General features: G+C 29.0%; 3 protein-coding genes across 5 annotated transcripts; 1 reads left to right on the plus strand and 2 right to left on the minus strand.

Moving 5' to 3' along the window:
• Window positions 1-2726: 2726 nt before the first annotated feature.
• On the minus strand, window positions 2727-4395 carry LOC125065427 (lipase 1-like). The gene is made up of 2 exons (XM_047673008.1): window positions 4373-4395; window positions 2727-4176 (listed from the first exon to the last, which is right to left on the minus strand). Exons 1-2 carry the CDS (start codon window positions 4393-4395, stop codon window positions 3006-3008), a joined length of 1194 nt encoding a protein of 397 aa, XP_047528964.1. The 3' UTR covers window positions 2727-3005.
• Window positions 4396-10467: 6072 nt separating this feature from the next.
• LOC125065318 (molybdenum cofactor sulfurase) lies at window positions 10468-14500 on the plus strand. Of its 3 annotated transcripts, none has more exons than XM_047672857.1 (6): window positions 10468-10959; window positions 11110-11929; window positions 12082-12376; window positions 12511-13150; window positions 13229-13656; window positions 14196-14500. In XM_047672857.1, exons 1-6 carry the CDS (start codon window positions 10887-10889, stop codon window positions 14388-14390), a joined length of 2451 nt encoding a protein of 816 aa, XP_047528813.1. In that variant the 5' UTR covers window positions 10468-10886; the 3' UTR covers window positions 14391-14500. The 3 variants fall into 3 exon arrangements, with proteins under 3 accessions (XP_047528813.1, XP_047528812.1, XP_047528811.1); XM_047672856.1 differs by having other exon boundaries at window positions 10468-10649; window positions 10741-10959; window positions 12511-13656; XM_047672855.1 differs by having other exon boundaries at window positions 12511-13656.
• A 207-nt stretch (window positions 14501-14707) lies between these two features.
• LOC125065273 (migration and invasion enhancer 1) lies at window positions 14708-16161 on the minus strand. The gene is made up of 3 exons (XM_047672799.1): window positions 15932-16161; window positions 15759-15856; window positions 14708-15642 (listed from the first exon to the last, which is right to left on the minus strand). Exons 1-3 carry the CDS (start codon window positions 15982-15984, stop codon window positions 15479-15481), a joined length of 315 nt encoding a protein of 104 aa, XP_047528755.1. The 5' UTR covers window positions 15985-16161; the 3' UTR covers window positions 14708-15478.
• Between the last annotated feature and the right edge of the window lie 340 nt (window positions 16162-16501).

Raw genomic sequence — 16501 nt, forward strand, 5'->3', positions numbered from 1 at the left:
TTCGATGTAACGTAATATAAGGTTTGCTGTTAGCTTCATCCCGTTTGCAAATAGTAATAGGAGTATTTATAATTTAAAAAATAAAATTCGTTTTATTTCAAATAAATATATCAAATTTAAAACCTACATTCAGTGAACCGTTACATTCGGTCCACATTAAAGGTTCATCTACTTATATTTACGTTACATAATGATATTTTTTTTTTCATTGAAAATTCATAACAATGGTACTACGGAGTTTATGAATAAGTGTATTTGTTGAAATAAAATTTACAAATTCAGCCAAAATTATAATTAGCATTTAAAAACAATGTTAATAGTTTTAAATAGACGTTGATCGGAACTAAATTAGTCCGTTCCATTGAGAGCGCACTCCCTCAAGCCAGGGCACGGCTCATGAAATATTTACACCTCCAAAGTTTGATCGGCCCAGTCTACTCCGGCGACGTTAACTTTATACAGAAATATTTTATCGAAAATTTCATTTATACCAAAACATTAAAAAGTTATAATCCTTATTTCACACATAATTTAGCTAAATAGAACTATTTGTCAATTGTATTGAAATATTGTATGTATATTTTAAATAAAAGTCATGATTTTATTATGAAACTATTAGCTAGTTTCGTATAAAAAATGTGGCATAAGTACTTAAATGATTAAAGCTCTTTAAAATTATATTTTTACCTATTTATTTTACGTTGAAAATACTAGACAGATTTTCACGCAAGTGTCGCTTACAATACAAGGTTTATCTGAATGGGATAAATTTTATAGGAACTCATACGCAACAAACTATGATATAATCATTTTTACACATCGTCATTTCGCTGAACATAATCAACTGCAGGACAAAGGCGTCTCCCAAGATGACGAACCGAACGACAAGACGCATCCGATTCTCCATCCAGGGTTCCGCCACCATTTTCACTTCACAAATCTACTGGCCGAAGGGCGTTGTTGACGCTTTGAGTAGTTAACCTTTTTTTATTAGCCGATCGATCCACTTTCGGTCTCTTATATTCCAAAGAACATTGGTCCTAAAACTTACGTGACCAATCACTGCCAGTTAAGTCTTCTAATTAGGCAAGCTATGTCTGTTGGAAACTCTGATTCTTGTTTGGATAATCTCATTTCAGATTTTATCCTCCTAAGGTACTCTAAGCTTGCTAAGATCATAGCATGCTGACCGTCTCTTGATATATATATAACAAAAAAAATGCTATATATGCACACATTGCAAGTGATACAATTTAATACCTTGAAATAACTTACATAACTGGCAATCTACAATATTGCCTTCCTTTTTCCGCTATATTTTTTTAACAAGGCTGAATATATATTTTTATGTATGTTCACGTAGTTGCCAATAGCCATAGTGAGTTCTCATTTGCCTTGAGGATTGAGAGTTTTTTAAATGTCGCCTCGATAAAATTTTAACTTGTTTTTTAAGTTAATTGTCGTTAAGTAAATGAGTGCTGTTTTATTTATCAATATCTATTAATAAAAAATAAATTATCTTTTGTCGGTTACAAGCAAAAACTGTGTACAAAATTTTTGGGGCGGTAATTCGCTATATCTTATATTTTACCAAAGTTATAGATTTTTTCAGATAAATCTTATTATATCAACGTAGTCAGACAGAAAATTGTCGGTCAGGGCAATTTGGAGAGATCTCTGATATAACCTATAAAGGAAAATGATGAATGAAAAATTTATAAATCTCTAGAATGTCTATAAAAAAGATAATGACAATGTATATCTGTCTTTTATAAAATAATCAATTGCTGTGGTTAAAAAATGAGAAAAATATATGACAACTTTTATCTCATACTCTGTATCAAAAGAATTGAATTTGAGTGTTGTGTTAATTACCATAAGATTCGTATCTTAAGATATGTTATTGAAAGTATTAGTACTTAGATAGGATATCATCACATTTGGTAAATAGAAATCACATTTTTAAGCGCAGAAGCAGAACGTAGTATGTATTACCAAAAATATATATTGAAGCAATGGTAAGCGAGACGTTTTTAAAACATATGTTAAGTCTTTATAATACACTGATAAATCTATGTAAACAACAACAGCCTTGTAATGTGTCACAACTACGCATACTAACACACACTAACAACTTTATTTGACCTAAGCTAAGTATATTATTTGATGATTATTCTTTGGTCTGAAGAAAAAGCCTATTTAGAATTTATCAATATAGTGGTCAATCGCTAAAACTTAAATAATATTGCAGTAAGCCCTTAATCCGATGAAGAATCGAAGATTAATTATCACTGAGAAGTCACGTGTTGAATGAAACTCAAGAATAATTTATTAATTTATTGCACAACCTTAATGTATTCGTTAACTCTCTTTTATCCTAAGACCTAAAAAATATTATTTTAAAAAACATTTGAAATTTTGAGATATTATTATCAACTGCCTATGCAGTTACCTTACCTTGATCAGAATATGTTAAAATTTTTGTTACATTGATCGATCAAGGTATACAAGTTATTTAAAAAGTAACCACACGTGTATATTAATAATTTATTACACTTTAATAATAATGTTTAACATGATTTAAGACCCAAATGCTCGTTGACATTGTATTTATTTAATTTAAATATTATCTTTACAACTTTCATAATTAAAACTTATAACCTAGTAGGTAGGTAGTTACGTAGGTACATAGTAACTATTTTTCAATTAATATTATATGTAATGAAACCTACTTATTCACAACCAATAACATCTTAGTCGCTTATTAATCTTAGTTGTTCAGCGTTAGGTACAAATATAAAACACGACTTAATGTCTGAAAACTAACAAACGACAACAAACGCAAACAACAATAACAACACGACTAATAAACACAACTATAAATATACAATCATTTAAAACAAAATCAGTCATAACTTAATGGATAACTTTAGAAAATAACAGTTAATTTTAAGGATACCTAAGTATTGGGCAACTTAATCAATGCCATATTACCAAATGCAATGTTATTTATTTCTTAAGTTTTCTAAAATATTTATCACAGGTTTGTTAATGACAGTGTTCACACGAGAACCATAAACAAATTCAAGGTGTGTGAATTGAACGGATTCATTTATATTAATGAATTTGTCTACGGTCTTTAGTTTTCTTATCAATATGCCTACATCATCTATGTCACTAAACCAGTCAACTTCACTAACAACCAGAGTCATCGGTACACTTATCAACGAAACACTGTATTCAGGTGGCGATAATGATGTGTATCTTTTCTTATTCTTTTCAATTCCATAATCATATCTTTGAAACCTTTTATTTGCATGTCCCTGAATGAAATGAAAAAATGTCTTTGCCGACGAACCCGCCGGTATATGACTGGCTATAACGGGCAAACGATCTGCCAGTAAATTTGTTATTTTTTTTAACCCAAAGTCTATATAATATTCTAATTCACATAACAATCTAAAGGGCGAATTAACTTGACACACGGTAGCGTGGAATTTATTCAATTGATGATTAAAAGGAAAAACTTCGTACACCTTATTATTTTTAGCATACAATGTCAAATTTTTTAAGTTCCGTGAGAAAAAATCAATTAAAGGAAACTTTGTATATTTTATCCAAGCCACAGGTGCCAATAATATAGCATGATCAATCAATGAATTATATTCGGCTAACATACTGCACATTACAAAAAATACGGTCGTTCCTTGAGAAAATCCAATATACGTCAGTTTTGAGCGACGAGTAATATTAAGTATGTGATCTATTGTAGCAGGTAGATCTAGTATTCCTATTTCCTCGTAACTAAAGTCCCAGTACTGCTTTTGATTAATTCTTCTGGGGTTTTCTTTACTGTATCTATTACCCCTTGCATTAAATAACCAAACATCAAATCCGGCATCTGCTAATAAAAATGCTAGAGAGTGTTTTGGTCCAAGCACCAACCAACAATCCGAACTGTCACCAATTCCATGAACCAGCAACACCGGTGGTCCATTCCTTGGTATACGGAAACTTCTTAATTTATATCCATCTTTGGTGACTATGACATGCTCCTCTGTAGGATAATTATATTTTTGTAACAGTTGCAACGAATTAAGAAACGCGTCGGAACTTTGATTACTTCCTTTATTCGCTTTTCTTGTATTATTGTAACTGAAGAAACAAGTACCACCACTAATGTTTAAAAAAAACAACACATACCACAATTTTTTTTCGTAAAGAATATTCATTTTAATAACGAGCCGTAATAATACAAGTAACCGGAATCACGAATCTTAAGGTAATGACACCGAATGGCCAAAGTCAATGTTAGTATGTTGATAATAATTAAATGCATGAAAAAAAAAACTGGTTGATCTTGATATCGAACTTGGCAATGGAGTCGATGATCATCTGTTAATAATATTCGAAGTTTGTCAATGAAAATATTGCATTACGTTAAAACGGTGGAGTTATTCTCATAAACATTTCTATTAATAACCGATTTTAAAGAAGATGGTTATTTATAAGTACGACCTTATTATGTGTAATGTTCTATATAGCTACGGAGACTGTACCGTAACCGGATTTTTTTTTATTTTAAATGGTTCTATTCTTACCTAAAATTTTGAGTTCAAACCCGGTCAAACGCTTGTATTTGTTTTTATAATTCATCTCGTGCTCAACGATAAAGAAAAACAATGTGGGGAATCTAGCATGCGTTGAACGAAAATCTGTTACGTCTAACCACCAACCCGCATTGGAACAGCGTGTTAGTATTAGTTCTAATCCTTCTCATCAAAAATGAAAGAGAGCCCATAGCCCAGCAGTGGGATATTTCTAGGCAGTAACTTTATTTTACTTTTTAACATATTTGACAATATAAAATTGCAAATTGATTTTAGTAAATTAACTCGAGTAAATTAGAATAAACAATTTCACCACCCAGGATCAAAGATTATTTTAATTAAAACGACGCTATCATTTTATTATTATAATAATAATAATATAAGTAAACTGCAAAAATATATTTGAAAGCGTATAAATAAATAAAATGAAGATTTGCAACTTATATCCATTATTATTTATATTCGGCCGAATATCGAATACTGAAACACACAAGTAAAAACAGCGAAATCACAGTAAATTAATTATGATGCTTTTAATAATACTGAACGTACAATTTCTAGAAAGGCTAATTTTTCTCTTTATTAATCTTTATTAACTAATAAAATTTAAGCTAGATATTTATTTACTATATTGTTAAGTTATGACAAAATAAACGACTCACAAAATCAAATTAAAACTTGGGTATTATAAGAAGCAATTTTTTTTTATTTTTTATTTATTTAAATTATAGAAATATATATTTGAAAATAGAACTACTATTTTTATTTTAATATTATCTAGTTGACGGTTTCGCTCACGTTTTACTAGTTGCTCGTCGTGTGTTAGAAAAAAAATTATTTATGTCCTATCTGGGGGTCCAGAGATACTTCATACGAAATTTGTTTCAATGACTTGACCTTGAAAGAGTAATAGACAGACAAACTTTACTTTAGCTTTAACAGTATTAGACGATTGCGATTTGTGAAGAACGTGCATAAATATAATCAGGCTGAATAGTTCCGCCGAATATTCGGGATACGGTCAGAGCCGGAATATATTTATGTTGCAGTACAAAATTTAATTAGTTACTAACTGATTTAATTACCTAGTTAAAATATGCGTTTATTCGCATCGGATAATATTATTTTGTTCTAGACTATTATTAGATACGAGTATACAAAGACAGAAATGATGACCACGGAAATATAATATTAATAACACCTAATATAACAGTTAATTACCTATAAAAACGCAAATTTGACCTCAAAACTAGGAAATTCATCATGCATACTCTGGCTCTAAAAACGATTTTAATCTGATTATTACCTTGCTTATAAAACAATGTATTATGATGATCTGACAATGACTTCGATATCACGCAAATATGATCAGAAACCATTTAACAGTTTATTAAAAAAGCAAACATTCTCAAATTCCATAATCAAGTGCACAATGATAATAACTGAATAAAAAATAGTAGCTCAATGACCTTATCTTGAAAATTTACTAAATCAGGAAGTTATTGGCCGTTTAGTTTCGCGATCACGTCTAAATGACATAACAAATTTGTATACATACATATATAATATATCAATGCCGGATTATCCATTAGGTCATTTTTGACTTGTCTAGAGGCATTGACTAGAGGCTCAATTGCAGGTAAAAAATTTGGAATTTGTTCAAACCACAAATTTCTACTATTTCAATAGGTGGATGACATACATTAGTAATAAAGTAAACATCTTAATTATGAATAAATTTGAGTTGTGGTAGAAAATATATATTTTAGAAAGTTGGAAAAGTGTAAAGTGACTCTGATAAGGACATTGCTTATTGCGACATGGTTAATCAGTCCAGGCAGTTTTAGAAATATAACTGTTATCTTGTCGCGTGTATTAACGTATGTCTTCTTTAAAATTATCGCGATGATCTAGTGGTTAAGTTGCAGATTGCATGAGATCCTAAGTTCGTATATTAATAAAAGTTATTTTGTCAAGGATAATTAATTCTGGGGTCTGTTTCTAAAAGGGCCAATGTGAATAACTCTTACTTTTAATAAAAATAATATGAAGTTACATAAATTGGTTGATTTATATTATATCATTATTTATTTAATTTAATTAACAGAATAAAAAATATTTAAACAAAACTATATGTAAGTAAAGGCTGTTTCGGAATATGAAAGAAAGGGAAAAAGGTTACATATGCCATTAAAACATGAGCATTAGGTATTTATTAATATTAAATTCATAATTTACGATGTCATTTTCTTTACCTTGTCCATGATGACAATGGACATCTGGTGTTATAAAACTTGATATTAAATGTATCGTTATAGTAAAAATGGTCGTCGCAGAAGTATCTTTACATTGTTGTTTTTATGGGCTGTCAATCATATTACAGTCTTAAAAATTATAGATGATTAGTTTCGATAAATTAATTAAAAACGCCTTCATTACTTAAAATCTATTTTATATAAAATTTTATCCACCATACCTCGGTGAAAAAAATACCCCGGTTACCATAAAAATGCATTATCATCGGAACTGAACCAAGAGGTAAAATGTCATAGAATAAGAAATATTACTAATTTGACCTTCAAGATTTTACCTAACAAACAAAAATATAGTTAAATAAAACCTTGTAAAAATAAAATGAATTATTAATAATTAATAATGATGAATAAGCAGTTATTTATTTTTTTATTACTAACTGACTGTCTTTGGTCGGAGGCGCGTCTTTATATATGCCTAAAATGTTACCTACAGAGAAAGCTAACTATATTCTTAAATTGAGGATTTGTGGTATTTAAATATTTTGATTTAACAAGGCAATTAGTAATGAATGAATAAAGTAATGAACAATGAATCAATTATTTTCATTTGTTTGTAAGCAAATTAAATTTCGATGAACGATAACCTACATTCGTTACCTAGCGAGGGTTAGCGTAATGTTATTGTCAAGTTTACGGCATTGTTTGAACCGTTATTGTAAACAAATTCAAACAATTATCAATGAGGTATTGAATACCGTCTTTATTAAAACGATTGTACACGTGAGTAACGTCCATTCAACGTTTACAGTTTTTACACTGAAGTTCACGCACAAAATGCTGCAGGTAGGTGTATTTTTGAAAATTTTAAACGAACCGTTGCTATTACATATATTGAGTATCTTGAAAGTTCTTAATGATTATATTCCATTATTTTTCTTCTGCACTAGCTGTCACCCGCGGATTTGTTCGCGTGGAAATTGATTATATTACAGAATAAAGTATTATTTTAATTTAAGATCTCTTTAGGTATATACCACATTTGTGGTTCGACTTTCGTGGGCTAGATCCTCCAGACTGCTCGTAGAACTCACTCTACAAACAGACAGGCTATTTATCACTGTCCATGCGAAAAAAGTCTTCTCATAGGTCTACTACGGCCAGTTAAAAAAATTGACCTTGTGCTTTATTAATTGTCATGGCGAAGCAGACTTTAAGTGGGAACTGTACTCTCTTGAACATAAAGGAGTATTCTGATGGTATCAAAGATATTTTTGTTTAATAAACTGTTTCTCTTTTTGCACATCAAGTGATAAATGTAGCCTTTATGAAATGACGATGGAGTGCAGTTACTATTAGTCTAGTGCCATTGCATAATTTTGGAGGTCTTAAATTCCTCAGTAACATTATTGGCGCGCCTTAAAAAGATACGGATTTCAAGACAAACCTATATACGAAATTTCCACCCCTATTGTACCCCTTAGGGTTACAATATCCAGTAAAGCTTAAATACGTATCTACTCATTTTTAATCAGTATCCTAAATGTAAAGTTTCATGTTTCTAACTTAAAAAATAACGAACTTCCATACAAACTTTCAACCCCTAATTCACCCCCTTAGAGATAGAATTTCCAAAATTCCTTCCTTAGTTGGTGACTACTCAATGAAACGATCTTACTTACCAAATTTTATAGCCCTAATTTTAATAGTTTACGCTCAGCGAGATAAATCATTCAGTCAGGACAAGTTATTTTATATATATAGAAAGATAGAGACAATTTTAGATTTTTAAAACTTGCCAGCTTCTCAATATACATGTACCCAAACCTCTAATAATTTGTGAAAAAAAATATATTTGTTACGATTATAACTAGGTTCTTATCTTATCTATATCATATCTTATCAAAGCATGAGACATCCCAAAAATAGTTGCATTCATGTAGAACACCTTCTATTTCAACAATCGGTGGTGCCTTAAAGAACTGATTAAGTTAAATTTTTGAGGAGCGAGCCAAACATAGGTACACGAGCCACTTAATTCGGATTAATGGAGGCCAAATTGACTACGACATAGGCTAGTATTCCAAATTTAACTTACAATCTAACATTGTAATCGCTAACCAGTTCAAGTATTTTAAAAAATAAGGAATAGTTTACTTATGAACTTTAATTGAAATAAACCTATTAGAACAAACATTTATCTAGAGTGAAATAGTAAATTGAATGTCCTCTATCGTGAACGTCAATTCACTTAAAGGAGTCGATCACGCTCGCTTGCTACTAAAAGCTACTAAAAGCCCTCCATAAAAGCAATAATTAAATTGGCGTAAAGCAATTTAGTAAGGCGAAGCCGTGGAAGGTGCTATGGCGAACCTATGTCTGTGCAGCATCACTTAGTGAGTAAAACGTATTATTTTACATCATAATATGTGTCAATATTTCTGGGAGATTTATATGTAGCTCATTTCATTATAAAAATCCATTTTTTTAAATATCTATTACGTCCACAATTCTAAAAATATAATTATTTGTATGTTCTAATAAAAGTAAACAGACAACCATCAAGGAATTGATTTGAGGTGATAATCATTTAGAAACTTCTTGAGTGACTGTTTAAAGAACTACTCGCACATTAAATATATTTAATACATATATTATGGATCTGACATTTATAATATTTACGCTTTTTCAACTTATTAGAAATGTGGCCGGAACATATAATATGATATGTTTTACTTCCAAGAGTATAATATAATTATTATAAATTTTACAGTTATATAGAAACATTTAATGTAAGCGGATCTAAATGTGAGCGGAACGGAATTAAATGTAAGCGGACTGATCGTCTGCGTTCATTGGATACAAAATCTCCTCGAATTTTGAGGCAATAAGTAAAGAAAAACAAGCTTGAAAATTTGTGTATTTAAGCCGAAAAAATTGAGGTACAAGAAATAAAATGAAAAAAGGATAAAATATTACAAATACGATAAACATATCTTTTTCTTACGGATAAATGCAATTATTCTGAAAATTTCTATTACTAACATAAGTTAGCTACTATTATTTATAATATACCACGTATTCACAGACAGGTAATCCTCAATTCAATTAAGAGCTATCAAGTTGATATGTATATCAACTGCATTCGGTGGTTTGCCACGGTATAAGTCAGTGTTGCAAGATGTATGACTTAGGTCGTTTTCAAAAATACAAAAATCGTACGACTTTTTACGTATGCAAAAAATCTTTGATACCTGATAATATCAAAACAATCCTACACCACTTTATTAAGGCTACCATCAATCATATAGGGATTTCGAATACATATAAAATATAATCTGGTGCTGGTACTACTGGTAAATTAATGGCAAAACTAATACGTAGAAGATGTTAAGTTCAGTTTTCTCCGGTGAGGTAGGAGGAGGTCAGTGTGGTACTCGGTATTGTGATTTGAATTGTCTAATGAAAAAATGAATCTACTTAGGGATACGATTTACTCATCGTACGCAAACCACATATGGCAGCACTGGTATAAGTTGACATTGACATCTTGGCATTTAACGTTCTGAATTGTAATATGTCCAGTTTCCACTGACATATTTTGACAGTAATACTTATTGATATAATAAAATAAATGCCCACTTGGCACAAAAATAAGCCACTGAGCAAATAATATTAAACATGATAAATTGAATAATAATAGTTCCGACTTTCGAGTCATGTAGCATCAAAGAATGATTTTTTTTTTATATGAAATTCAGAAACTGATAAAATTAAAACTATCTGGGTTGGTAGTAGATATTTGTTTTTGGCATTTCAGCGTACATATTTTTAATATATATTTTTTTAATTATGTTAAATGTACGATTACATCGTAGCGATCGACTTTCCGTTGTTATCTCTCATAAACAACTGTGTTCAAGGCTGAATTTAAGTAACAATCGTTACCATTTCGTCAGAAACATTATGAATGGTGGAAGTGAAAACAATATTTACATTTTAAATAGGAACATAATCAGAAGCAATGTCTGTTTTAAGCAATGTTATTGATGATCATCAGATGGAAATAATAAAAAACGAATTTGTTAGACTTGAAGGTAAGTAACATAAAATAAAATTATACTCTTTAATAATATGGTTTACTAATGCTAAGATAATATTTTAAATTATTAAAAAAAAATGTGCTGATGTGGAAAAAAAATCTAATTATTCTATAAAATTTGCAAATATTATTTTCTTTTTTTTAGATAAATGTTATTTAGAAAATGCAGGGACAGCTCTATACCCACAAAAACTATTAAACAAAATAAATGATGATCTACTTAAAAATGTGTATATGAACCCTCACTCTGACAAATATACCAGAGACTGTATAGAACAAATAAGATGTATGGTTTTACAACATTTTAATACAGACAATTCAAACTACACTGTGGTATTTACATCTGGTACAACACAATCGCTAAAACTTGTTTTAGAAACTTTTCAATTTCATAATAATAATGATGATAACTCAATAGGGTCTTTTATTTATCTTAGAGATAACCATACTTCTGTTATTGGCCTAAGAGAATTAGCTGAAAATAAAAATGTTGATGTTGTTCATATATCTCATGAAGAATTTCTATCATCTTTAAAAATACCTCAACCCTCAAATGATTTGCAAGAAAGAAACAAGAATAAAAGCAATACTTTGCTAGTGTATCCAGCACAAAGTAATTTTAATGGGTTTAAGTATCCTATAGATTGTATGGCCAACATAAAAAATGGATGTCTAAGAGGTTATCTGAAGAAACAATTATGTGATGTTAATTGTAATTGGTACATATTATTAGATGCTGCATCTTTGACATCTACAAATAAACTAGACTTGTCCGTCACACAACCAGATTTTGTATGTTTATCTTTTTATAAAATATTTGGCTTTCCTACTGGATTGGGTGCTTTATTAGTGAAAAATAATAGTGCAGATGTGCTTAATCAAAAAAAGTATTTTGGTGGAGGAACAGTGGACATTGTTTTGAGTGGTGAGGATTACCATGTGAAAAGAAATGCTCTTCATGAAAGGTAAATTATGTTGCGCCAAAAATGCACTTTACATATTTATCAAATAAGTCTAAACAGGTTTGAAACATTTCCATAAAAAACTAAATTGAAACTATATTATTCAAATAAGTTAAACATAATATTAAGCAATTTAATCAAACATTTTGTTACAGATTTGAAGATGGAACTCAGGCATTTTTGTCCATAATTGCCTTAAAGCATTGCTTTGATGTAATTTCTCTTCTGATACCTAAAATTGTTAATAACAATATCATGGACACAATATCTTACCACACATATTATTTAGCCAAAGATTTATACGAACAATTAAAGAATCTAAAACATGACAATGGTACTAATGCAGCTGTTTTATATATGGATTCAGATTTTACGGACATAAAGACACAAGGAGGGATTGTAACATTTAATTTATTAAGGAAAAATGGATCCTACATTGGATATGTTGAGGTAAATGTATATATATATCCTGATTTCTATTAGAGAGCATTTTAAGATAAATATTCAACTTTATATTTTCTTTTTTAAATAATATAACAAATTGTAATGAAAAGTTAATCTTCGACAATTGTTTTATATTTCAGTTTCAACATATGGCAGATTTATTTAACATTAGCATCAGAACAGGATGCTTTTGCAATTCAGGATCTTGTCAAAGACATTTGATAATATCTAATAAAGAAATGAAGGCCATGCATAAAGCTGGTCACAAATGTGGAGATGAAATAGATTTAATAGATGGAAAACCAACCGGTGCAATAAGAGTTTCATTTGGTTACTATAATACATATGATGATGTAGATAAGTTAATCTTAATGATAAGCAAATGTTTTCTTAGAAAACAAATCCAAAAACCAAAACGCATAATGATGAATTTTAACAAAAATGTAACACAAATAACTAATGGAATATCATCAAATGAACAGATCCTGAAATCCTTGGTTTTAAAACAAAGAAATTTCAGCAATGGCAATGAAATAGACCATTATAACAATGATTACAAAATGACTTTAATTGAAATTGACATATTTCCAATTAAATCATGTGGTGCTTTTAAAATAAAATCAGGCTGGAAAATTGGTACAAAAGGGTTAGAATTTGATAGAGAATGGATGATTGTAAGGGATAATGGCATTTGTCTTACACAAAAACAAAACACATTCATGTGTAAAATTCAACCAATTATAGACCTTAAGAATAGATGTCTCACATTGAACTTTGATGGTATTTATATATTTATAATAAATACACTTATTTTAGGTATATTAAAAATAATGTTTTTTTTTTTTATTTCATTTACAGGTCAAAAGCCCATTTCGATATCTTTAGACCCTGCAGTATCTAGTACTTATACAGAAACACAAGTTTGTCAAAGTAAAGTTTGTACTGACATCATAAAAGGGTATGATTGTGGAGATGAAGTAGCTGATTGGATATCAAATGCTTTAGGCATTTCGTTCTTAAGATTAATAAGGCAGTCATCTGATAGATTGCTGAAAAAGAAAGCTAGTGAAGAACAAAAATTACTCTCCCTGAGCAATCAAGCTCAATTTCTTCTAATTAATAAAGCAACCGTTAGATGGTTGAGAGATAAAATAACAGACGAATCATTTTCAGATGACATAAATTCATTAGTTGATCGATTTCGAGGGAATCTGATAATTGATTCAAAAAAAGAACTTATAGAAAGAGATTGGCAAAAAGTAATAATTGGAAAACATGAGTTTAAGGTAATTTACTTTTATATTCACACAACAAAATAGTTCGGAATTAGGAAACTTATTTTATAATTGAAATTAATGAGAAATTAATTAGGCGTTAACATGATATTAGTTTAAAATATAAAATTGGTCCTGTGCCAGTGGGACATACTTCCTAACATCCGATGGTAAAACACATGTAGTTCTTGACTAAAAAAATATTAGGTAGAAAAATTTATAAATAATAAAATAACAATTTCGTAATTGTAACCAAATTAATCGACTAAATCAAAAAAAAAAGATGAAGTGAAATAAGGACTTGGTTAAGAATAGATCATGAAAGTCGAATTAAAAAAATATTTGAAAATTTTAAATATAATTTTTTTCTTATTACTTCCGATTTCTAAAAAAATACTAATATTCTATTTAATTCAACTCTTATTCCATCCTTCAGGAATTTAAATAAAGGATCCAATACACGCGTGTATGCCTTTTCACTTGTATTCCGATAAATTTGAAGGTCAGCACACTATTCTTTTTGCTAACAATTTTTTTTTTTTGGTGTTTAGGTAGAAGGGCAATGTTCTCGTTGTCAAATGGTCTGCATTGATCAAAGAACAGGCGAGAAAACTGTTGAGCCGTTGAGAACAATATCGCAAGAATTTGGTGGAAAGCTACGTTTTGGTATATATTTAAGCTATATGGGACCGATATATAAATGTAACGATCGCATGCTAAAAACATATTCAGAAGTTAATACTTAAGTTTTGGGAATTATGTAATTACTGTAGTATTTTAAAAGTTAATGTTTTTGCCTGTCAATGAATTAAATAAAGGCAGTATTACTTATATTACTTACTAAGAGCACACTTTTATAAAAAAATGGCTTTTAGAAAACAATGTATCTAAATATTTACATGCAATAAATCCAAGCAAAGGATGAAATTAAATTATAAAAAAAAGAATTAGGTTTGTTTATCAAAAGTTCACTTAATTTAAGAACTGCATTTTTAATATAAAAGTTTTTTTATTTTCTTATTTGAAAATAATATATTATCTCTAATATTTATGATTAGAGGTTCAATGTTTTTACTGCTACTCAGACTTTTAAATGTATCTACTGAAAAAGATTAATTTCTTTATTAACAAATCTGGTTTGACTATCTTTTGTATTGGGGAATTTTTCATAAATATTGGGAAGACTGGTTGACCAATCAAGTATTGCTGAATATAAAATGTAAATTGAATTAGCTTACTTAATAATTAGAATCTAAAATACACACATAATAAATCAAATCTTAGTAATAAACACTATTTAGTACTAAGATTTGATTTATTATGTAAATGTGAAATGTTTATTTAAATGTATAATCATTATTATCACATCCAAAAGCTTTTCCTTTTTTATAAACAAATATAATATTGTGCATTTTAAAGATATTATTTATGCAGAGATCGAGTTTGTGCTAGGTGTATGTTCATACCACAAAGCAAAACTTAGTGATTTGAACCACTGTTTTGTGCCTTGAAATTTAACTGTAATATAACTGAATTTGTGATAATGCTTGTTATGGTTTGCTTGTAATGCCTTTATTTTTATTTAGTTAAACTTTATTTATTTATGTAACATCACATAACATAAGACTGATGTGATGGCAATTTATATAAAGTACCATATAAATATTAAGGGAGTCTAAAATTTTACAAAACAGATCTAAACAGACTTTGTTTGCACATATATTTTATTAATGAAATATTTTATAATCTGTATTTTTTATCTATTGTTGTTAAGGTCTTAGAAACTTGCCTTTGTTTTTTATGAAATTTGGTGCTGTGATATATATATTAAATGTTATGATATTACACAGTTTACTTCTTGTTGTCCTTTTATTTCTCTTGGCTCTGCACCTCTACACACCTCATGTACAACTTCAGCTACCTCTTCATAATCTGGTAATGCCATGGTTTGCAATTTTGAATAAACTAGCTTGTTATTAACTAGCACTTCAAATGAACCTTGAACAATTTAAAAATTTGACAATTTAAAAGTGTATGTAACTTATTACAATTTTTTTCCAATGCAAATTAAAAATTTAGTAGTAATATAAATAATTAATACAAAATATTTCTACCTTGTCGACCTTTTTTGCAATCTACTTCTGCTTCTGGACTACTTTTTTTAATTTGTTTAGCCAAAGCTAAGCAATGTCCCCCATAATCACAAACTTTACTGAAATGGTATAATTAAGTATGTTTATATTAAACATAAAATTGCGTCAAGGTAATGTAAAATAAATTAACCCACCAAAATTCAATTTCAACTTTAGTGTTTTGTACTTTATTTGGATTTGACATCATACTATAAAATAAAAAGAATGAAAGAATACTGAAACATGCTATGTAATATAATTAGTATATATTATTTTAGCTGGATTTAAAATACATAGAATATAGCAATCACAACGTTACGTGATTGAATAACGATTCCTAAGACCTAATAATTTATATAAATAATGTCATTTCTAGCTATTAACATTTAACAGCTGATTATGACAAGTGACTCATGTAAACAAGTCTAAAGTGGAACTTGCAAGCTCAAAAATTTATCATATTTACTCTAGCAATGGAAGTAAAAAAAAAGTACAACAATTAAACGAACACAAAAATTATTCCAACATCTTAAAAAAAACTGAATATAATTATATAATGCCAGGCAAAATAACTAAACAGGAAAGTCAATTTAAAAATAATATTTTATGAGTTGCTCGAAGTCGTAATTGTTAAATATTATATAAGTAATTTAAATTTTGTTAAATTCCCATAATATTCACATGAATATATTTTCTTGTCGAGCCATAAAAAGTGGACATAGTCT

This window comes from Vanessa atalanta, chromosome 7, assembly GCF_905147765.1.
Source record: "Vanessa atalanta chromosome 7, ilVanAtal1.2, whole genome shotgun sequence".
NCBI classification, from domain to species: Eukaryota; Metazoa; Arthropoda; class Insecta; order Lepidoptera; family Nymphalidae; genus Vanessa; species Vanessa atalanta.